Below are 23,676 nucleotides of genomic sequence, written 5' to 3'. Positions count from 1 at the left end.
AGATGCACACAGGGCCAGGAAGGGAACCTCCGGGGCTTCCCGGGGGCCGCGCCTTCAACGTGGAGGGAAAACGCCTTCCAATCTGGAAGACTAGACTCGGCCAACTGTCAATTCAGTGTGACGGCCACGCAGGTGTGAAGATATGAGTGGGACCTCCCAAAGCCCTCACCTCAGAGAGACGCTCCAAGAGCTGTGTCCCTCCACCCCCACGGCAGAATCACAGACCCAGGAACAGGAGGACCCGCAAGGGAGGGGGGCAGCTCCCGGTGGAACCCCTGATCCCTCAAAAGTGATACAAGGCCATGGGACAACCAGGGGGAGCCTGGGGTTGGACGTGAAGGACAGAGAACGCTGAGCGGAGAAAGTAACAACTCAGCCAAGTAGGTTACCAACTCTGGAGAAAGCATGACGCGTGTGAGACAGACCGAGGCTCGGGCTCTCTAGGCCCTGGGGCAGGGGAGGCCAGGACCCACGCAGGTCAGGACTTATTTCAGGGCCAGGTGGGGTCGAGGTTTCATACTGCACTGGGAGGTCCACAGACTCTGCCTGGGACAGGCCAGGCCCGGGCAGTTACACACATGGCGACTAAAAGCACAAAAGAAGCATTCAAAGAAATAGCCACGATGCTGGGAGCGCATGTCTGCACAGCACAAAGCCAGGGGACCCAGGCAGACCCTGGAAGCAGGAGCGTGCTTAATTCAGGTACGAGTTTAGAACAAGCTGTAGGAAAAGGAGGTGTTGCAGCACCTGGGGTGACACGAGTCCCCATGCCCTGCCTGTAACAAAAGAAACACCCCAAGATCCTATTTTCTTCCTTCTTGCTGTGAGACCACAGCACCAAGACCTGCTGTAATTGGGGCTTCAGGGACGGAGCAACCTAAACAAGAAAAAACACCTGTGCAGAGGGGCACTTGGTTGTGGGCATCAGGAATGTTGGCCCTGACCTCTGCACACCAATCAGTCCAAGCTTCCAAGAGCAGCGGGTGCTGTCAGCTTCCCGAGAGGATTCCGGCAAGGCCGATCCCCTGGCTGGCCCATGCAGAGGGAAGAGCGCCAAGACGGCCCAGAGCAAACACGAGGGAGGAAACGTGAGCCTCGCACTGCACTGAGCTCCAGAGTCCACGTCCCTAGGAACACAGGCTGCTTGCCCTCAGCCACGCCCCTTCCCAGGAGCTCTGAGAGGCCAAGGCCCTTAGGATCTGAGATCAGTGGGCACCTGATGAGAGGGCTCTGAAGGAAGGAAGGGCGGAAGCAGCCTCAAGGTGCCCCCCACGTGCCCCTCGCCACCTCAAAGCACTCGGGTGAGTATAATCAACTATTTCAACACTAGACCCTTTGCCAAAAAATGTGATAGGTGCAAACACCTGCAGGAGCTGACAGTGCCTATCTGAGATGTGCTCTGCTGGGGCAACAGAGGACCCCCAGAGAGGGGACAAGGGGGCGGGGGCGTCTTCTGCCAAGACCGTCTCCTCTCAGCCTCCCTGAGCACCCAGAGACCTCCAGACAGCTGGAGCAGGGACCCCAGGACAGCAGGTGAGTGCCCCACAGGGCCAAGGAGGAACTCAGGGTTCACCTAGAGTGGCCCCCAACTCGGCTCTGCTTTCCAGATGCAATTACTGCTTTAAACAGCTAAACTTGAAAAAAAAAAAGTGCCTTCATAAATAGCTCCAAGTCCCTGAGAAATCACTTAAGGACTAATTAGCATATCAGGCTGCTCTGAACAGCACTTCACAGCCCAGGCTCCCAAGCCAGGCATCAACTGAGAAGGAAATCATTAATTGCTTGCCTGAGACAGGGGCCTACTTAACCACGTCTCCCCAGAGCCACCGTTGCCACTCCTGACTTCGGGTCCCAATTAACCTGAGAGGGGATACATTTAATTAATGCCGCTTAATCGTGTCTGTGGGGAGTTTTGTTGTGCTTTGTTTCTTTCTGCTTCGCGTTCTTGAGAGGGTCTTTTTAAGAAAGGGGTGGCCTGCAGCAGAAGCCTGTGGGGTTGTGCAGGTTTTGGAAGGAAGCTTGGTAGGAAGGGAAGGAGGAGGCAGCAGGATTGGTCTGGGGACTTCTGCCCGGGCATTCTGGTGTTCAGGACCGTGACTCACGCCCTCCACTCCACTTGGCAAGGGCTAGCCTTTTCCCTACAGGAGGCCACAGGGGGCCGCTCAGGAGATCTCTACAGACCCCTTCCATCCTGCTTGCAGGCCCTGCAGCCTCTGGGGCCAGATGAGGGCACCCCAGCAACCTTGGGATGAGATGTGCCCCAGGCCCAGGAGGTGGACACTCGCTCAGGGCTGGGGAGGCAATGTTACCGGATGAGCATCCGCTTCAGCAACTGCTGGTCCCCCTCCGAGTAGCCAGGCCAGTCCTTCTGCACATCCTTGTACACACAGTCCTTCAGTGTGCACGTGCCGTCCTTGGCATTCACGTTGGCCACCTGCAAGACAGAGCCAGTGTCACCTTGTGTGAAGCCCAAGAGACAGCTGTTCCTGAAAGCATCTGGGGGTGGGACAGGGAGAGGCGGAGACAGACACGAAAGGGGAAAGAGGACACCTCAGCCCCAGCTCCCCTGCAAGCCAGGGCAGCGACCCTTGGGGTGTAAAAGGCGCAGGACAGCAGGTCCAGACACATGTCTTACAGCTGCTGGAGGCCAGGCTAGCTCCAGAAAGGGGGGCAGCCATCTATACTCCTAAGACTCTCACCAGCCCATCCCCCTGCTATGGACCCAACCTTTCTTTTTTGTGTGTGTGTCATGCTGTGTGGCATAAGTGTGGGATCTTAGTTTCCCAACCAGGGACTGAACCCACGTCCCATGCAATGGAAGCCTGGAGTCCTAGCCACTGGACTGCCAGGGAAGTCCCTGGACTGAACCATTTTTGTCCTCCAAAATCCATGTAAAATCTTAAAACCTTTAACCTAAGGTGATAGTATTAGGAGGTGTGGCCTTTGGGAGGTGATTAGGTCGTGAGGGTGGAGCCCCCATGATGGGATTACTGTCTTTTGGTGGGGGGGGGGGGGGCTGTGTTGGGTCTTCACTGCTGCACTCGGGCTTTCTCTAGTGGCGAATGGGGGCTACTCTTCATTGTGGTGTGCGGGCTTCTCAGTGCAGTGGCTTCTCTTGTTGTGAAACATGGGCTCTAGGCACACAAGCTCAGTAGTTGTGGCGCACAGGCTTAGTTGCTCCACGTGCAACCAAGGATGAGGCCCTCACCAGACACCTTGATCTCGGACTTCCCAGCCTCCAAAGTTGTGAGAAGTAAATGTCTATCCTGTATAAGCCACCCAGTCTGTGGTACTCTGTTACCACAGCCCAATGGACTAAAATGCCCACTCTTGGATTCACAGCTCCCGTAGCAGAGTTGGCTAAGGCTGGGGTGCTGGGTGAGGGGTGCCTCCAGGGGCCAGGCTGAGCCTCCCGTCCCTGCAGCCAGCGTGCCCTGCTGCTGCTGGTTTATAAAAGCTGAGCTTATCTCTCAGACTCTTTGTGAACGTAGATTTAAAACCTTTGCCTTAAGGTGCTTGATTGAGTTCAGGCCCCTGACCCAAAGCGGGCTCTTCCCTGAGTGTCTCGCTGGGCACCGTGGTCTCCAGGACACGCGTGTGTAGCTGTGGGGCTGGCACCGCAGCCACGGTTTTTCGCTCTTCCTGAGATTAGGAGTTGTACACATCACAGTGGTTTCCACAAGGAGCATTTTTTAATGGTTGAATAATATTCCACCCAGTGGCTGCACTGTGTTTACTCAAACGTTTCTCCTTCGTTGGACGCTGATGCCGTTTCCAGTTTCTCTGCAGCATAAACAGACCTCACTTATGCAGGTTTTTCCATGCTGGTGACGGTTTTCTTCGGCCAGCTTCCCAGAAGGGGGATTAGTGGGTCAAAGGCTCTGAACATTTTTATGGCTCCTGATACAATTTGCTAAAATGCTCTCCAGGAGAGCCACCCACCCATCCACACTCCCACCAGGAAGAGGGAACGCCTTAAATCTTTTCTTTGGGTGTTTTCACAGAAGGAAAAGAGGAAGCGGCGCGGTTTTGTCAGTGCTGTTCATCAGAGTCCCTGGTCACTTGCGGGGGCGGGAAATGAGCATCCTGGGGGAGGCGCAGCCCCCGACACCTTCCCATCCCCGAGCTGGCGGAGTCCTGCTGCCCCCCACAATTGCTAGGGAGAACAAGTTGGGTAGTAAACACAGAAGCACAAGACGGACGGGACAATTTAGGAGAAATCAGAGCAGGCACAAGGAGGACGGTCTACCCCAAGACACCGGCTGGGCCACCCCCAGGAGGTGCCAAACCCAAGTCAACTGGAGAAGCCGCAGCCCAGCGCCATGCCTCTCTGGTCCCGGGAAAGGGCCTGGAGTAACGAGAATGTCCCGGGGGTTCAAAAACGGAGCAGGTGCCCCAAGCAGACTTGTGTCAGCACCACCAGACCCCTCTCTCTCCAGGGAACTGAGCCTGGCGTCCCTGCCGTGTCTGAGGGTTCCTCAGCGAGTAAATCTCAGGTGGAATCAAGTGCTTGGTCAGCTAAGGTTCACATTCTGCATTGTGCTTCTGTTTGATTCTGGGCACAAACAGAATGAGATTAGAGGGCGGGAGCAAGGGCATGTCTGAAAATGCTACACCAGGGGCTGAGGGCCCAGCGGGGCGGCAATGCCCCAAGGCGAGCTCAGGCACATCCAGGGCGGGCACGGCTGCCACCCTTGTCTTCAGTCCCAGCTCACGGCTGATGACTCTGTCCAGCTCCCCTCAGCCCTGCGGGGGTCACCCCGTGCTGCAGGAGGCAGTTCTGGGTGGCCTCCAGCCCAGGGAAAGGGCCTCCCGCGTACTTCCCCCAATTTCCCAGGGGCAAGGCCGGCACATGACTTTCCAAGGAAACGAGCACCCTGGGAATGCCACTCCTGGTTCTAGAGCTTTCCGGATGCTTTGGCAAGCCCCTTTGCGAAAGAAAACTTCTGGGCTACAGAGCCACGAATCCATCTTCTAAGGGGCCCCGAGCCAACCCCTAATCTTGTGGGGAGAAGCCCTGCTGCTCAGTCCTTGCCAGCACGACCTCCACGTGGGGGACAGTGGCTCAGGAGGCCAAATCCGCACAAAGGCACCCAGTGAGTGGACGGGGCGCTCCTGATGGTAACATGAGGCTCTGGTGAGCCCCTCACCCTCGGGACACAGGAGGAGTCTCTGCCAGTGAAGCAGGTCAGGGAGGCACCTGCTCTGTGGATGGGGCCCCGTCCCAGCCCAGACCCACATCCAGGCTCAGAGTGCAGGGGAATGTCGCGGGAGCCTCCCTTCCCTCTTCACTCCTGCCCTTTGCCCTGAACTTTCTGGGGGGGGGGGGGGGGGGGGGGGGGTAACACAGGGACCCCAGCCAGAGCACGGGGGGAAGAGAGCCATGCCGAAATCCTCCTAACAAATGTGCTGCACTGGGAACGGGAAGAGGAGCGCCAAGAGGCCCGCTAAAGAACTCAGTAAATCGGAAACTCATCCTCAGACACAGCTACTGACGCTCACGGCGTGTACTTTCTGCTACAGGAGGCACCATCCAAGTGCCCAGAGTACCTGAGGCAGGGCCACGCCTCCTCCTCAGGATGCTGGAGGGATTGCTGCCGGCTGTGCCATCCGCACAGCAGCGCTCCGAGGCGGCCTGTCCCCACGTCACGGCAAAGTGGCACGCACATGGCCCTGCTGACGTGGTGAGGCTGGAGTGAGCCACTCACCCTCTCAGGGGTCCTCAAGCTGCCTCCTCTAGGGCAGGGCCTCAGGAAGGCGCTGGGGCCAGAGCTCTGGCTCCAAGACCCCGGCTGTTCAATAGCAGGCGCCACCTGCTGGCACCACGCTCCTGCCCACGTAGCTCTTGGCCCCAAGAGAGGCACTGCGGGCATGCCCCGGCCCCAGATGGAAGCCTGAGGGTCCGGACACGAAGCCCCTTGCCTGGAACCACAACGGATAAGCGACAAGGAGGCCTGCCTGACGGTGAAGACCGAGCTCTTGCTAACTCACGCTTGTGGGTTCCCAGGCTTCACTCAATTGCAAAAACCTTGTGCAACCGACGTCCGGGATCCCCCATGCTACGCCTGCTGCCTGTGTGTCTGCAGCTGGTGAGGAGGAGGGCCTTGGACAGCGAGTGCCACATGCCTAGCCCAGCCCCGCCCCGGGCAAGCACACACCTGCTGGAGGAGGCCGTCCAGCGCGTCCTTGTCCGCCTGCGCCAGGCCGTCCTTCTGCAGCCTCAGCAGCAGCTCGGCCTTCCGGTAGGGCCTCAGCGCCAGGAGGTGCAGCACCCGGTCACGGAACGGCCTCTGAGACACCCCGCTGCCCCCGCTAACGCTGCCAGTGCTGGTCTTCTTGATGGCGCTTGCCAGGTTGATGGGGGTCGCCCGCTTCCGGGAGGGCACAGCATCCACGGCCCCTGGGGCTGGTTTCCGAAACTGAACCTTCTTGCCTGCAATAAGAGCTAGGAGTCAGGGACTGGAAGGGGTGAGGGGGTGACCACCCTGTCGCACGGCCTGGGACCGACACCAAGTTCCTGAGCAAGTGCATGGACCCCCCTGGATGTCTGATGGCCGACAGCCCCAAGCTCTCACCAAGCCCAAGAGGAAGGCAACTGAAGCCTCACCCAGCCCCACCTGCTCAGTGGGGCCCTTGGACAGCCGAGACTGCCACCTGCTGACCACAAATAGCTCAACTTGCAGCACCCCCCAGTCTCAAAACTGGAAGCTACAGGAAATAGAAGCGTGCTCAGAGCCTTCACTGACTTCATCAAGGGCAGCCTACATCCTGGGGACCCAAAACGTCTGACCCATGTGGGGAGAGGGGGCTGATATCAAAAAGGGAGTCCAAGGACGGCCAGAGGCGGGCACCCCCAGAGCCTCACTTCACAGCACTACACTGGCCCCCTAGGATCCGCCGTTCGCTTTTGTGAAAAAGGAGGAGAAAAAGGTGTCAGGGCCACTTGGCAGCTGCTCTGGAGACCCCAAGGTGTGAGCAGCTCCCCAGCTGGGGCCCTGGCAAGTGCTCCCTGGGCAGACCTGGCTGTGCTCAGAGGCCCGGGGGCAGCAGGCTGATCCCCCACCCTCCTGGTGCAAACAGAGATGTACAAGGGGATCCTCCACGGAGCCTCCAGTACCGCTCTCAAGGGAGAGCGTTTCCACTCCTAAGTCATTAACTCCACCTTGGACAGCAGCCCTGCCACCACAGGAACAAGGACCGCTGAGTAAAGTCAGCGCTCATTTTAAATCCTGGGGCCAGAAACCTCTCCACAACGACTTCCTTTTGTACGTATCCCTCGAATCTGATTTGTGAAATGAACAGAGGGAGAAGCACTCTTAGAATCTTCAGGGCCAGACTTCGTCCCCAGAGGACCTATCTGACGGGCCAACATGGGGTGGGGGAGAGGCCTGACACAGCCAGGACGTGCACGCCTGTGGCTTCAGAGGACAGGAGACGAGCGCTTCCACCAGAACGTAAACCACTGCAAAAACCATCATTGTACCCAAAGTGGCACAGTAAGACGAATTCTGGACCAAGTTTTTGACTGAAAGACCTACCTAAAATTTATTAAAATGTGTACAAATGCCCACATTTGCACCTTGAGGCAAAAGCAGGCAGCCGAAGCCCTTTTGGATTCTAGCTGGTACCTCTTGGGCAGCTTACAGCCCAGGGCCCAGGCTCCCTGACCACTCACAGCCACGTCCACTGGGGCCCAGCACTGACATACAGGACGGATTCCTGCACCGCCTGGGGTTTCATTCAGAGCCAGCCCCACTGCCAAACAAGGGAAATCACATGCTCTTTGGAACAATGTGAAACGCTCTTGCTTTTTCTTAAAGAAGGGAAAAAACCCCCAAAGCCATTAAGATTCTCCTTCGCTATAAGCCGTTGCACGCCTCTCTCAGGCCTTTCTTGCTTGGCGACGAGGTGCAGTGACTCTTTAACTTCATGTGCATCCAGGAGGCGGGAAGACTACAGCAGGATGGTGGAGCTTTCCAAATAAACAGACTCGTCGCCCTATTTTTAACGTTCTCAGTGTCTCAACTTCACTGAAATTGTTTCCAAGCAGACGCTGAAGGGCCGGGCCCTTCCCAGTGAACAGGGATCAATGCATTTCCGTTATGGCCTCCACCCTACGGTCCCTTGCTGGCCCCAATACAGCAGCAGGCTGCCCACCACAGGGCACGTCTTGCCATCTGTACCTTGTCCCTTAGGAAGGAGACATCTGGGCAGGTGAGGGCAGGGGTGGCAGCTAAAGCACAGACAGAAGCTCGGGCTTCATGTAGGGGAAGTACCCATGACAGGTAGAGGTCCCTGAGGCTACAGCCTGGGAGAGAGGCCCCGGGATTCAGAGTTCCTGGAATTCTCAGGCCCCTTAGTCCACCCTGAGTTCAGAAGGCAGCAGATGCCACCTAGGACAGACCTTCTGACCCAACACTGACCCAGCTCATCCTACCTCTGTCAACCCGTCACTCCCACTCCTGGTCTGGATGGGCCCTGAGTCTCCCCTGCTCCCCCGACAGCTGCCCAGCAGGCACAAGACCCCCACGGGTGGAGCCCCTGGGCCCCGATCCTCACCCAAGTAACGGCCTCCAGGCTTGATGACGATGGCGCCCCGACTCCGCGTCTCCTCCTCAGCCTGCGCCAGGCTCTGCCGTGCCTTCTGGTACGAGTCGTCGGTGGCACACACGGTGATTTTGTCCTGGATGCTGCCCAGGCAGTCCAGGTGGACGTCCCCATGGCTGCAAGACAAGGGGCGAGAAGCTGAGATAAGCACCTGGGATGACAGGGAGAGAGGGCCTCGGGACCTGCACCACCGCCACCCCCAGCCAGGAAATGGGATTTGGTACTGACTTGGGCAACAGGGTTTCCTCAAGGCACATCTTGACCCAAGAGAAACAGGGGAACCCAGGTCCCTGGGCCACAGGCCAGGACCTGCACCTGTGCCGTGGACACAATTTAAGGAGCCAGGGTAGCTCATCTGAGAAGGGGGAGAGGGGGCATGGGGGCTGGAGGTGGGGGACACTGTGGGGGAAGTCGGGGGAGGCAGGTCTGCCCATCAGGAGACCTGGGGCAGCCTGGGTAAGGCTTACCTGGAGACGTACTGTTGGATGCAGTCGAAGCTGCCCTGGGGGCTGTCACGGCCGATGTTGGAGAGGTAGAAGGAGAATGTCCGCGCCTCCGTGGGGCAGTCAGGCTGGGGGATGGAGATGTGCTGTGTGGAGAGGGGGGGACGTCACCAGCAGGTCAGCAGCACAGAAGGGACCACCGGATGGGCCAACGTGGGCCCCCGGCCCATCCCTGCAGCAGGCCCATTACCATGGGAACCTGCAAGCACATTCCTCTGAAATGCATCTCTGTTTTCCTGACAGTGACGGGACCAGCATGTCACCGGGGACAGGCTGCTGGTGTGTCCTGGGCTCCCACACAGCAGCTGGCGGGGGGGGTCCTGTGTCTGGTTTCTAAGCAGCGACGGCAGCGCAGTCTGAGGAGCACAGAGCACTCAGCACACACCCAGAGGCAAGGACCCCACCCCAATGTGGGCCACGACTCAGTTTCCCCACCAAACAGGGCAGGTCTAACTCAGGACAGCCATAAAGATGAGATGAGACGAGAGGAGCGGGCGTCAGCACGGCACTGCGCAGGGCACGCTGAAAGGCCGAGACGCCCTGGCCCACGCTCCCACTCAGCAACACCCTCCCCACCTGCTCCAGGCCAGACACAGGCTCCGCCTGGTGTCTGTGAATAAGGCAGCCACGGGCCCAAGGGGCTCACAGACGGGCAGCGCTTGCCCCCAGTCAACCATGACGTGGGATGCGCGCGCGGTGGTTTACGTAACCCTGACTTCAGATAGCACTGCTGTAGCTTTAGCGAGGCAAAGCCACAGACTCCTGAGGGAACAGACAGACGGCCTGGCCAACAGACAGGCAGACAGACAGCACTAGCTCGGGCCAAGGTGCAGGGCTCAGTGCAGGCAGGACGCCCAGAGGCCACTTTATTCCAGGCCGACCCTCTGGCCCCCTGCCCATACTGGGTGAAGGCCAGCGGCTGCTGAAAAACAAAGACAGGAAAACCTCACACTCCGGCTGCCAGCCCCCGTGAGGGCACAGGAAGTGCCTCCAGAACCCTGTCACCAGAGATGACCAGCCTTAAAGTAATCCCTGGGCTTCAGCACAGGAGCTCATCACAGCTAGGCAGACACACAAGGTGGAGTCACAAGTGGTCAACAAGAAGGTGCAGCACCAGGGGTCAGGGGGCAGCAGCCTCGCCCCTGGGCAGGGGCACCGCCGCAGCAAGCCGAGCCGAGCACGCCTCCTCTGGTGACGTGAGGACACTAATCCGCCTCATCAGCGCTGGACAGAATGTGGCTCCGGGCTGAGTCCCCTGCCCCCTGTCCAGCTGTCATACGTGACTGCAGGCAGCTCAGCCTGCCTGAGCCTTGTCTGTGAGACCGAGGACACGCCGCCTCGGGCCACAGGGAGGGATGCGGCTGCCCCGCCCCAGCCCTCAGGGTGGTGTGTAGACCCGTGAGGGAAACTGGGAGGTCACACGGCGCAGGGCTGGCTCAAAATGCTGTGGGACCCCCTCAACGCACAACCAGTCCCTGCTTCAAAGAGAGGCCCCCCGCCATGCACAGTGAGAGCCAAGGCGTCGCAGAGTGGCTCCCAGGCACGGCCACTCAGGGCCGTTAGAGCCTGGCCTGGGGGAGAGGGAGAGTCTGCACCAGCCGTGCAAGGGCTGCCAATGACCTTGGGCTGATGATCATCCCTGAACCCCACCTCCCTGCCCCAGGATGAATGCTGCCCAGGAGAAAGGCCACCCCGTTGGCCCAGCGCCATCCAGCCACCCAGCTGGGGTCTGTCCAGCACTCCCTCCTGGCCCTCCGGCATGTTCCTGCCGATGCAGCTGGGGGGCAGGGCCCACCCAGGACACACACCCAGGGGCGGGCAAGGCCAAAGCCCGTGGAGGAGTCCAGCAGGGCGACAATGCCAGGTCGGCCGTGGCCAGCCACGCAGGCCCTAATCGCAACACAAACACGTTTCTTTATTAGAGTCAAAAAGGGATGGAGCAGCTCACATTCAGCGTCTAAAAAATTCAAATGCAGACTGCGTGCTATGACTCACCTCGGGCAGGAAAACACACACGTGTACACACACACGCGCGCGTGCTCGAGTGCGTGTGCAGCATCGCGTTGTCCAGCACTAGCAGCCACCCTGTGCTGTCTGCCCGTTCCTTTGCACATGTGACTTCTGCTCTCCATTACAGAAGCAACTGGAAACCCAGCACCCAGGCACTTCTGAGGGTCACTGTGGGAGATGCACCCACAGCCAGGCACACATGGATGCGCTTACCCAGAACGCAGCAGGAAGACTGTGCACCACAGAGTCCGCAAGATCAAAAGGCACTTCCGATGGAGCCTGAACCCCAACACAGGTGGCTCTTCCTCCATCCCGACCCTGACCCTCTCCCTCACCACGTCCTGGCTCTGGCAGAGACCTGGCCTCCCCAGGCGGCATTTTTCCACCCTCAGTCTGCTCAGAGGGCAGTGGCTGCCATGACTGCCGCAGTCCCCATTGGGCTGTCGCCCCTGAGAGGAAAGGAGAGGGTGCAGCCTGAGTCCTGACACAACCGTGCTTCTCTCTGGGCAGGGGTGCGGGGGACCCTTCACCGTGACCCTTTTACCCTGTGAGAACCGTTTCCACATGGGTACGTGTGGCCACTGCCACAATCCTGAAGGGGGGAGCTCGGCACAGAGCCCAGGAGAGGGTCTGTGCAGCTACTGGGGCCGCAGGATGGTGGGAGAGGGAGGCTTGCTCGGAGCCCGGCACGGCAGGGTCTCGGAGCCCCAGCCCCTTCCCAGCTCTGCGGCACCACTGCCCGTGGAATCCTCTGGTTAATGGGCTGTTTTGCTGCCGGTTACTGATGCTGGCAAATGGCTACCAGTCACTGGAAACCATCAGGGACACCACCCAGCTGGGCATGAATGGCCCAGGAGTGCGCGGCTTTCTCTGTGACAGCAGAGAGCTCCACACGTGCCGAAACTCAGTCTCTGCTGAGCAGCGCATGAGCCTTCTGGCCTAAGGCTTGGCTGTTCCATGGGGGCCACCATGTGGCCCTCAGCTGGCCTGAGCATGGCAGGTCTGGGTGCACCTGATGGCAGCCCCAGCTCCTGGCGATGGGGAGGCAGAGCGAGCTGCCATAAACTTAAGCATGTATCTGTGTACAGACGCACAGACAGACCTGGAGCAGCAAACAGCCCGGTCCCATCCCACGACGGTCCTGAGCACCCGAGGGGCCGACATCCACCTCTGAGGCCTGAGGCCAGAGAGGGGGTGTTGGTTCTGCTGCGAGAAGGTCAAGTCCCTGCCAGAGCCCTGAAATTAACCTCCTTTGAAATCTGTGCCAAGTCAGGCCGGCAGCCCTCCCCCAGCCACGCGGGGCCTGGTCTGTGTGAGGCGTAGGTGGGAGCTTCCATGAGATAAATCGAGTCCCGAGTGGGGCGGGGGATAAACGGTGGGGGAGCACTTGGTATTCCATTCAGGTCAAAACAAGACAAAACAGGCACACGCAGGAACGAAACACCAGCTAGCCAGGCTCTCTCTGGGCAGAGAGGTTTTCAGGGAACATTTGTTTTCTTCGTTCTTTTTATTTTCCAGGGAACACTCAGAATAAAATATATTTTGGGTAAAGAGTTACTACTTGCACAGCTGAATACGACTCCCAAGAGCAAAGCACAAAGCAGCCTCTTCCGCCCACTGGGAGGCCCTAGCTGCCTCAACCCCAAACCCAGGGCGCTTTCTAAGCACCTATTTCCTTTCTGAGAGCCGCTCTAGCACACGGTGGACGCTCAGAAGAGGGAGGGCACAACCCCTGCCCACCCGCCACTTTCCGGGCTTTCCGAATTGTCCCCGTGACACAGCAGTCAGCACCGCTGTGGCTCAATCTCGTGTACATCCCTAATGACTCCCGCAGGGTCGGTCCCTAGATCACAGACAGATACCGGTCAAAGGCCTTTGACAGGGCCACCAAACCTCGCTCTAAACCCAAACTGCCATTTGGGTTCCTGCTGCAGCACATGGAGACGCCTTGAACAGCCCTGGATGCCAACCCTACCTCCCTTTCTTTTTTCAACAACTGAAGAGTTTTGGGGTGGGGCCGGCCAGGTGGGGTTTTCTTTTCCCCTCTGGAAGTTGACGCTTCACCATCTGTCAGGGGTTGACAGCTTAGAAGCGACCCCTGATGGCAGAGGTGCCCAGGTCAGCCAGCTCAGTGTCGTGAGAGGGCAGAGAACACAAACGCACACGTGTACATGGCGAGTTAAACAAAGGTGAGCGTTCTGCTCCAAAGATGATGCCCTAGACACTGGATGTGCTACAGGCTCTCCAGGGAACCTGGCAAGTGCCACAGTGGCCCCAAGGAACCAGCCAACACCAGGGCCTGGCCACACATCACCATGGCCCGGCCCTTGTGGCACTCACAGCACAGGCGGGGAGGTGGCGGACCCGATCTGACTCCCAACTCAGTTGATGAGTGACACCGAGACCCAACACCGGCTGTACTGCACTCACATCAGGTTAGCACCAGGAATCGAGTGAGCGCGTTCTGGACTGCAGGGAGGACTCTGGTCCTCCTAAGGCCATGTTAGCCTGTATATAACCCTTGAGATGGACAGCCCATCTCCTGGGTGGGGAGGCCAAGGGGCAGAGGGAGAAGACTTGGCCAAGGTCTCTGAGCTAAGGAGCAAACAGGGTCTCAATCTTCAGTCCGCCAGCTCCATGGGCCTCTGGGAAGCGGGCTCCGTCAGCCCACACAGGGTCCAGACGTGGAGTCAGCCCAGGCACCAGGAACACGGCGTGAGCCTGCCCAGCTCCACGCGCCAGCCTCCTGCTCTATTCCCAACCTCGCAGGAGGAGTGTACAGCGCAACGAGGAGAAGTGGGAGCGGAGGGCGGGGCCCCCTGCCTCCTCCCACTGCTGCTCTGAGTGACCATGCAGATGAGGCCTGGCCAGGACAGAGTCTACTGTGCGCCTGGCACCAGGCCAGACCTCTCACATCTGGCAGGGAGGAATGGTCACGTTCCATCAACGCCCAGGAGGAGAAGGACAAGGTCCAGAGGTCACACAGGGCAGACCTGGCGCCTGATCCTTCACGGCGAGCTGGGAAAGAACAGCAGCCCCCCCCCCCCCCCCCCACCACCCGGCCCCCTCCATTCCTCACATGGTCTCATGAGGGGAACAGCCTCTTAGTGGAGACTCACGGCCTGGCTTGCCCCGAGCTGCAGCACAGGGGCTCCACACCCTCACAGCCTTCTAGGAACTCCATTACACATGAGAATGCCCAGAAGGAAGGACATGCAGGCAAAGCATAATTCTGAAAGTAAGATGTTGGGGCCCCTGACTTGAATGGATGTGGCTCTTAGGTTTTGCACAGGAATTTGGGCGACACAGGGTACAGCCCAGGAGAACCTCACAGCACTTCTGTGAGCAGCCGAGTGGTGTCTCGCTGCCTAGAAAGCATCGCTCACTGGATAAATGAACACCAATCCGTTCACTGGCTTCCTCATCTTCCCACGGCTGCTGAGGGCACAGCACGACCATGGGCCACAAAAGGGCCCCACTGGACCAGTCTGGCAGCAAGCCCAGGCCAGCCCCGCCCCCAACACTGACTTCCAACCCCTGGGGAAACGTCTCAGGGAAGATAAAGTGGAGGCTGCAAAAGGGTGGCCAGCAGAAGACTGATGGACTGAGGGGGCCAGTGAAGGTGCAGAAGCCCCAGAGGAGGCGCAGGTTGGGGGCGGGGGGGGTGTTGGGGTCGGGAAGGAAGGCCTGGGGCCTTTAAGGGCATCTTATCGACCCTGACTGGTATTGGTGTGCAGGTCAGTTCATGTGTCCCCCTGGCCAGGCCACAGCCCCCAGTGACTCTGTGAACGGTACTCTGGGTGTGCCATGGAGGTATTCTGTAGATGCAGTGACATTCACCGCTGACTTTAAGTAAAAGAGATGACCCTCCGCGGTCTGGGTGGGCCTCATCCAATCAGCTGAAGGCCTTAAGAAGGTAACTGAGGCTTCCCTGAGGACGAAGAAGCTCGCCTATGAACCTCGGTGCCAGCTCCTACTTGCCCCGTGGAATTCAGACTCATCAGTCCCACAACTGCATGAGTCAATGTCTTGCAATAAATCTCTTAATATCAAAGTATCTGCACATGCAGACAAGTATCTCCTCAAGGCTCGATCTCTCTGGAGCACCCTGGCTGGGGCGAAACCCACAGAACCCCCAGTTATGTAGGAAGTGAGCAGGCTGTCAGGTGGAAACAGACACATGTGGCAACTCTTCGGAGAGTTTAAAAAAAAAAAAAAAAAAAAAGGACTTGCAATAAAGACTAGAAGAAAAACTAGGGACTTCCCTGGTGGTCCAGTGGTTAAGACTCCATGCTCCCAATGCAGGGGCCCAGGTTAGATTTCTGGTCAGGGAATTAGATCCTGCATGCTGCAACTAAGAGCCCGCATGCCACAACTGAAAGATCCTGCATGCCACAATGAAGATCCTGCACGCCACAACTAAGACTCGGTACAGCCAAATAAACATTTTTAAAAATTTAAGAATTAACAACAACAATAAGCTAAAGTGTTCCAAAGCACCTTTGGTGGGCGGACAAGATTGGGGGTCCTAAGACCTGAGTGGGTAAGGATTACGGACAACCCCCTGCTCTTTCTTCCATTCCCCAATTTTTCTATAAGATGGTTATACCTTTCACGAAAAAATGGGAGTGCTGAGTTTCTATAACCCCCCTGCCCAGTACCAAAAGCCAGACAAACACCCATGGTCCCAGGTCCACTGACACAGACAAGTGCCCCACCCGGGGGGCAGGGGGCAGTTTCGGGCTGGCTTGGGCTCTGGGGCCAAAGTTTCAAATCAGCACAGAGATCAAGTCAGAATGGGTTTGGCGGCTACAGGAAGGAAGTGGGAGACTCTGAGGAGCTGCTGGACAGGAGAGTGGCCTTCAGCCCATAGATGGCCTGTTGGTGTGGCTCCAGCCACGGGACCAGCCTGGAGGCTACCAGAGGCAGACATTGGATCAGCAGAGGGCACGGCCTGGCACAGAGGTGAATGGGGCCAAAACGCTGTTCCCAGCTGGCTGTTGTGCCCAGCAAGCCCTGACAGGGCAGGGAGCACACCAGTTCTACAATTCTATATACGATTAAGACCAAAAGAAAAAAAAAAGACTCACCCCTTGACTTCCCTGAAATCGGATCGAAGGTCTCAATGAAACAGAATCCTGCAAAAAAGCAAGATGGGAAAATGTCAATAAAGATATCTGGAAATCCAAAGACACACTTCCCAGTCATACAAGGAGCAGGATAAGGACAGTGTTTTCAGGAGGGGTGAAAAAAAAAACATGTTGACAATTACAGGAAAGGTCACTGGAACAGGGTTTTGAAGGATCAACAGGAGTTCCTCAGATGGCACAGGGGCCAGGGCTGAAGTACATGAGAGGCAAGAGTGAAGATACAGGCAATGGGCAGCTCTTCACCATTCTCCCCCAACCAGTATCAGCCCAGGCCACCCTGCCTCAGAGACATCCTGTTGGAATGGAATCCGGATGGGTGAGTACCACCAGCCAGGAGGCAGGGTGATGAGGTGACGCCCCAGCCCCAAACACACCAGCAGGACAGAGCCCAATGCCTGCCCAGCTCCCACATCACAGCTTCAGAGCAGCTTGTCACTGCTCTTGGGGCGGTGGAATTTCCAAATGTCACAAGAAAAAATACACTAAAAACTCAAAATAATTTAAGCTTCAGCTATTCAGAGATCAGCCTTCTGGTGGAATTTTAGAATTCCAGATGGAGGGTCGCACCTCTCTTTCTCATCTATCTTGGGGCCCTTAGCACCCACCTTCTGTGCAGCATACATCACCCCACAGGGTGGTGCTGGTTTGTCACCACAACCCTCTCCCTCTACCCCAAATCCATAGGGCCCAATTCGGCCTCTGTGTCAGTTGTCCTCCCCAGTTTCCTCCACAGCAAGAGGTCTTGGGCTCTCCCACTTCCATCAGAGCCCACCTCTCAGACCTCCACCCTAGTGCCCCCTAGAGTGAGGGGAGGCTCTCCCACCTGGCCCCCCACACGTCTCTCTCAGAGTGTCTGGAGTGGCTACCTGTCTGCTGCCCACCCAGAATGTCAGGCCCATCGCAGTCCCTGGGTGGGTAAAGTAGCCCCACACATGTCGGGGAAAATCAACCAATGGGCAGGCTGGCCTCTCGGGGCCCATGACCCTGTCAGCCACTGGGCCGAGGACTGTAGGCGTGTGAGGGAGACAGGGCTCACCCAGCTTGAACCATGCGGGCCACACGCTCACCCCACTTTGCTTATTACCAGGAGCCACCCTTTTGCCAAAAATATCCAAGGACTCCGCCATCTGGAGCAGACCTGAGAGGTCACACTGAGCTCCAGCACTTACCTTCATGTGATCTGACACCCCAGAAACCACCCACACTTCCAAAGCACATCACCCCTCACCGCCAAGCTGGCAGGTTATGGGAGGTGCTCCAGTCCCTTACGCTGTTCCAAGACTAGGAACCAGCCCGTGCAGGCACAAGGGGCACTGTGCTGCTGAGACAGGGGCCAGGCTCCCTTAAAAGCAGACTCAGGACCAGATGACCTGTCCCACAAACCACAACCAGACCACTGCCAGGCTGCTGTTTAGAGAATTAGAGAAGCAGCACCGGTGTGGCCCCCGCCTAGCTGGGGATATAACATTTAAGCGGCCTCTGCTTGGAACTGGGTTAAAGACAGCAATCAAAAAGGAGATCTGCAGGTGGCCAATAAGCATGGGAGAAGCCCTTACTCATCAGTGAGCTGCAGACTGCACACGCACCTACTGGGATAGCTAAAAGAAAAAAGACATCCCAGAATCTTCGTCCCTTACTGGTGGGAGCATACAAGGTGCTATATAAAAAAGTCTGGCAGTTTCTTTAAAGGTTAAACACGGAGTTACCACATGACCCAGCAATTCCATTCCCAGGGATATACCCAAGAGAAAAGAAAATATATGTCTGCACAAAAACATACATAAATGTGCACAGCAGAATTACTCTTACTATTCAAAAAATAGCCAACACAAATGTCCATCAGTTGGTGGACAGAGAAACAACAGAATACTATCCAGAAATAAAAAGAAAAGAACTGCTGGGACTTCCCTGGTGGTGCAATGGTTAAGAATCCGCTTGCCAATGCAGGGGACACGGGTTCAATCCCTGGTCCAGGAAGATCCCACATGCCGCGTAGCAACTAAGCCTGTGTGCCACAACTACTGAGCCTGCACTCTAGAGCCCACGTGCCACAACTACTGAGCCCACGTGCCACAACTACTGAGACTGTGTGCTGCAACTACTGAAGCCCGCACGCTTAGATCCCATGCTCTGCAACAAGAGAAGCCACCGCAGTGAGAAGCCTGTGCATTGCAACTTAAGAGTAGCCCCCACTTGCCACAACTAGAGAAAGCTTGTGTGCAGCAATGAAGACCTAATGTAGCCAAAAAAAAAAAAAAAAAAACCCAAAAAAAGAAACAAACTCCTGATGGACATGACATGGATGGACCTCAAAGCCACCAGCTAAGCCTAACATACAACATCACGCGATGGATGAGTCCATCTACATAAATTTCCAGAAAAGGCAAAACTAAAGAGAGAGCAGGTCAGTGAGTGCCTGGAAGTGGGGAGTGGCTGCAGATGGGCTGGAGGGAACATCTCGAGTGGAATATTAACCCTCACTGACTGCACCTAAAATGGCTAAGTTCTATGGGTTGTAAATGACACTCTCCATAATGCCGTGACCTGCCCTAGGGCACACAGGGGGTTTTTCTCTGAAGACTCGTGTGGGCTTTGAGGAACATCACCCGAACATACGGAAGATGACTGAATAGGCAGGGGAGAAGACCCCCCTCTGTGAACCATTTTCAGTGCAAGAGTGATGTAAAGTGGGTGGAAGGGAAACAGCAGAACACACAAGAACACCGCAAAGACAAGGCCAAGGTAAAGCCCGTCATCATTAGGGAGCTCTCTACTGACATCACCGGATCGTGAAAGCTAGGAAGGCGGGCTGTTCTTGGCTGGAGAACAGCGAGTGCAAGGCCCGGAGCATATCCGTGGGACACCACGGTAGCAGAGAGCACGCAGGACTTGGTTCTCGTGCCCCTCGGTCTCCCCGCCCAGACCTCCATGCAAGACTTATCGGAGCTAACCACAGCACCATGTGCATCTGCTGTCCACACACACAGCAAGGCCTCTGTATCCCTCTTGGGGGACAGGGGCCATGACAGCGTGACGCAAGCCCGGAGTTAGGGTAGCGAAGGAGAGGAATTAAGAAGGGCGCACCTTCCCAGAAGAGACTCCGTCAAGGCAGCCCCACCGGTGCCTGATGGTGTGCTGGGCTGTCCTCCCCCGGATCACACGCTCCCTGTGGGCCATCTAGTGAAGCATTTAATTGGCTTAGTAGCTGTCAAGCAAGTTATTTGGAAGACTCCTGTCTTACAAAGTCATTCATTCCCCAAGGGCACCAAGAATAAGACTTTATACTGTAGAGAGGTTGGCCAAGAGGCCTAAAAGCCCAAGCTTCCTACACTATGCCAGGAGGGCTGGCTTCAAGTGCGTGTCCCCATGCTGCCTGACTTTCATCATAGAACCAGGCTCCAGGCCACATGGGTTCTCATGGTGTCTCCTCCCTCCAGCGAGAGGACCAGGCCACCTCCTTCTCGTCAGCAACAGAGCAATTCACTATGCCATCATGCATGAACACGTGCGTGGACACACGCATGCACACACGTCGGTGACGCCCCACAGGCCACCTGTCTATAGCCATCAGCAAAAAAACACCAAGCCAAGACCTGTCTAAATTCCACCAGCCCCTGTGCAGGCAGAGGGGACAAGTGCCCCATTTGGAAGACTTTAGAACAAAAGGAAGAGTAAACAACACTTGGTCAGTGACTGAGGTGTAGCCTTTTTCTTTCCCCCCATTTTTTTGGTCCACTCCCAGCGGCTGTTGGGATCTTAGTTCCCTGATCAAAGGTGGAACCCGTGCCCTCGGCAGTGAAAGTGCGGAGTCCTAACCACTGGACCGCCAGGGAATTCCCCTGAGGTGTGTGTGTGTTTGTTTATTGATGGATTGGCTGTGCCTCGCAGCTTATGGGATCTTACTTCCCCGAACAGGGACTGAACCTGCGTCCTTAGCAGTGAAAGCACAGAGTCCAAACCACTGGACCGCCACGGAAGTCCTCCCCTGAGATGTATTCTAATGGTACTCTGCCCAATGCCGCCTAACAGCTGGCAGCCAACAGCAGTCAAAAGCACATCTGCTGGCACCAGAGGGCCCACCCTCAGAGATCTGGGTTAATTCAGCTGCCTAAGCTAGCTGTGGCTCTCGCCCATCAATTCTCCTCTGTCCTGGGGGCAACAGCATTGACCCTTTGTGCAGACCTTTCCACATGGGGTGCCTGAAGGTAAGCTGCCTGCTCACCACTGTGCCCCCCCATCAGGTTTCCAGGAGGAAACACGGGGAGTGGCCAGGGTACCTCTCCAAGGGCTGCAGGAGTCTCTGATTTTGGAGTGTCCTGTGCTGGCACGTGACCATCCTTTCTGTCACAGACTTCCAGCTCGGAGGCTCAATAACATTTTAATGAAACACAAGAAAATTAAAATGGTTACAAGAAGGTTTAAGACAAGAGAATTTTTCGGACTTCCCTGGTGGTACATTGGTTAAGAATCTGTATGCCAATGTAGGGGACACAGGTTCAATCCCTGGTTTGGGAAGATCCCACATGATGAGGAGCAACTATGCACATGAGCCACAACTACTGAGACCACGTGCCACAACCACTGAAGCCTGCGCGCCTGGAGCCTGTGCTCTGCAACAAGGGAAGCCATTGCAATGAGAAGCCCACGCACCACAATGAAAGTGGCCCCTGCTCGCCACAACTACAGAAAACCCATGTGCAGCAATGAAGACACAACGCAGCCAAAAAATAACAAAGTTCTAAAAAAAAAATAAAAAAAGAAAGAAAGAAAAAGCAAAGCAAAGACGATTTTCTGAAGAGTTCTAAAATGTACTAAAAGTATTTGTGCGTCTTCAACCTCCACCGAAGCGGCGCCTGGCACGTACTGTTTTGCTGTGTGGCTGGGGCTACTTGAAATGAGGATCTGTTTTAGATCAAAGTAAGGTTTTTATTTTCTTAAACAAACGTTTTCAGGTGTTTACTGTGAAGCAAATACACTTCATCTGAATGACTCAACGTGCATCCAGGCTTGTCACCTCCAAGAACCGACCGGAAGGAAGCTGGCTGTGTGATAACTCACTGGCTCTCTCCCTTCCCTCTGAGGCAAGCTCAAAGTGGGGCAGGTAGTCTGAGGGGAACCCCAAGTGCCGTGGGCCCCTCTGGAAACCCTGCCACACGGGTCAGTCACACTGACAGAGGTGGCTCTCAGCACCTGCGGACATGGCCCCACCTCCTCCCTCTGCTGTTAAGGCAGGGCAGGGCCATCTGGGCTTCTTCGTGCTCTGAACAGCAAGCTGCGGTGGATGCCAATGGGGACCCTCACCTGGAGGCTGCTGGGTGTCCACTGGGTGCACTCAGGACACAAGCCCCACCCATCAAAGGCCTGTACCTGACTCCAGTGGGTGGCCACCGGGCCGGTGCGAGCAGGAGTGACTGCAGGTCTGCTCGTACCAGCAGCGCTGCACACCCTGCAGGTCTAGTTGTTCCCGAAGGCTCCGGAGAAACCTAGGCAGAGCAGCCTCAAGGCCCCAGGCCAGCAACTTCCAAACTCCTGTAGGCAGGGCACACTGAAAGCCAAAGATCCAGGATCCCTGAGGTACTTCCCTTGACTTAACAGCCTCCATGGCTGGTGAAGCCTTGGGACCCAGAGCCATCCTGAGCCGGGGGCACCAGGACCAGGGCACAAAGCACCCAGGAACACATCCTGCAAGCCACAGGCTGAGAGCTGCATTCTAGGCTTGTTATCACTAAGCTCCACCACAAACTTCAAGTATCAGAGAGGGTCAAATGACCCGCCCAAACCCACACAGGGCCAGGATCCAACTCCACCTGCCACCTCCAAGGTTCTCTGCACCAGGTGGTATACAAATTCGCAGCCTCCTTTTCTCCGAGCCCTGCAGGGGTGTGTAAGCTGACCCCAGGAGGACACAGCCAGGTCTGCTGCAGTCACCGCCAACCTTCTGTCTGGAGATTTTGGTGATTAGGCTGGCGACTCATGCCCTCCACTCCACTTAGAGGAGGCAGGCCTTTCCACCACTGGAAGGCCATGGTGGGCCACCGGAGGCCAGGAAATATTCACTGGATGGATGGAGAGGTGAATGCACAGACAGCTGTCCTATTGAGTCGTCTCGGCTTCTTCACAAGCAGGCACCCATGTCAGGGCCAGAGAAACCACCTGGAACCAGACAAGCCGTCCACTGGCGACAACCAGGGTGCTGGACAAAACACAACAATGCTTTCAAAGTGAATGCAGGCAGCACTGGCCAGAAATGCCTGAAAGAAAGGAAATGGCCAAGGGAGCTTGTGACGGCTTGGCCCACTGCCTCCAGGAACCCTGGACCATGGGGCTGGGGAGGCTGAAGGAACTGATGCGCAGGCAGAGGCCCACGAGGGCAGGGACAGTGCAGAGGGACTGCTCCTGGCACCGGCACGGGGCCTTGAGCTGCTGCCCAGGAGGCTTCAGGACTCTCCCTGAGGAGGGGCCCCAAGTCCGGGGATGTGGGCCAGGAGATGCCCTACACAGCCAGCCCAGGGGAGTGCACCGTACTCAGCAGTGCCGCTAAACCAGCCCTCATTTAAGGGCCTCTCTTATTCCCCTCACTAAGAAATTTCAAAAACAAGCTTTCCCCGAGATCAGCTGATCCACTGCTAACCTAACTGCCTGCCAGCAGCCAGGAGAACCGATAGGCTTTAAGAAAAGACAACAAAATCCAGCACACAATCCCGTGCAATCTACAACACTCAGTATCCAAAACCAAAACTCCCTATACACGTGAAGCTGTAGAAAAATGTTACCCGTAACCCAGGGGAAAAATCAGTCAATGGAAACATACAGAAAGGACGGAGAAGATGGAATTATCAGACAAGGGTTTCACTTCAGAGCAACTATTCTAAATTTAAAATGCTCAAGGGCTTAAAAGGAAACTTAAACCGGTGAGAAGAGGAATAAAAAGAACCAGAGTAGAGTCACATGGAACTTCTTGAGCTGAGAAACGCAGTATCTTGATGAAATACTAGGTGGGATTAACATTAGACACTAAAAGGTTAGTGAATCTGATGACAAAGCAATATCAATTTATCCAAAATGAATCACACAGAAAAAAATCTACAAGAAAATGAACAAAGCCTTGGTGAACTGTGGGACAGTACTAAGATATTCATTATACGTGTCACCAGAATCCCAAGGGCATTGTATCCAAAGAAATAATGGCCTCAAACCCCCAAATGTGACAAATACTATAAATCCACAGAAACAAAGAACCACATGGCAACACACCACAAGCAAATGAACACAGCGGCTGAGACACTACAAACAGAGACGCACAGATGAGACTCACGAGGCCAAATGTCAGAAACAAGCTCAGAGACCGTGGAAGGACATCTTCCAATTATTGAGGAAAGAACACTGCCAACCTAGAATTCCAAATA

At 56.2% G+C, this 23,676-nt stretch overlaps 1 protein-coding gene across 1 annotated transcript in view; it reads right to left on the bottom strand.

Annotated features, from left to right (window-relative positions):
* ELL (elongation factor for RNA polymerase II) overlaps positions 1 to 23,676 on the bottom strand; it is a 76,015-nt gene that overhangs the window by 11,501 nt on the left and 40,838 nt on the right. Inside the window, exons 2-6 of the mRNA XM_057709609.1 lie at positions 16,211 to 16,258; positions 9,075 to 9,196; positions 8,560 to 8,723; positions 6,159 to 6,433; positions 2,310 to 2,434 (exon numbers count right to left, since the gene is read on the bottom strand). Of these exons, the coding sequence (XP_057565592.1) occupies positions 2,310 to 2,434; positions 6,159 to 6,433; positions 8,560 to 8,723; positions 9,075 to 9,196; positions 16,211 to 16,258 (734 nt within the window). The remainder of the gene's footprint in view (positions 1 to 2,309; positions 2,435 to 6,158; positions 6,434 to 8,559; positions 8,724 to 9,074; positions 9,197 to 16,210; positions 16,259 to 23,676) is intronic.

The sequence above is a fragment of the Hippopotamus amphibius genome, chromosome 15, assembly GCF_030028045.1.
Source record: "Hippopotamus amphibius kiboko isolate mHipAmp2 chromosome 15, mHipAmp2.hap2, whole genome shotgun sequence".
NCBI classification, from domain to species: domain Eukaryota; kingdom Metazoa; phylum Chordata; class Mammalia; order Artiodactyla; family Hippopotamidae; genus Hippopotamus; species Hippopotamus amphibius.
This window is presented reverse-complemented; position numbering and strand designations above follow the sequence as displayed.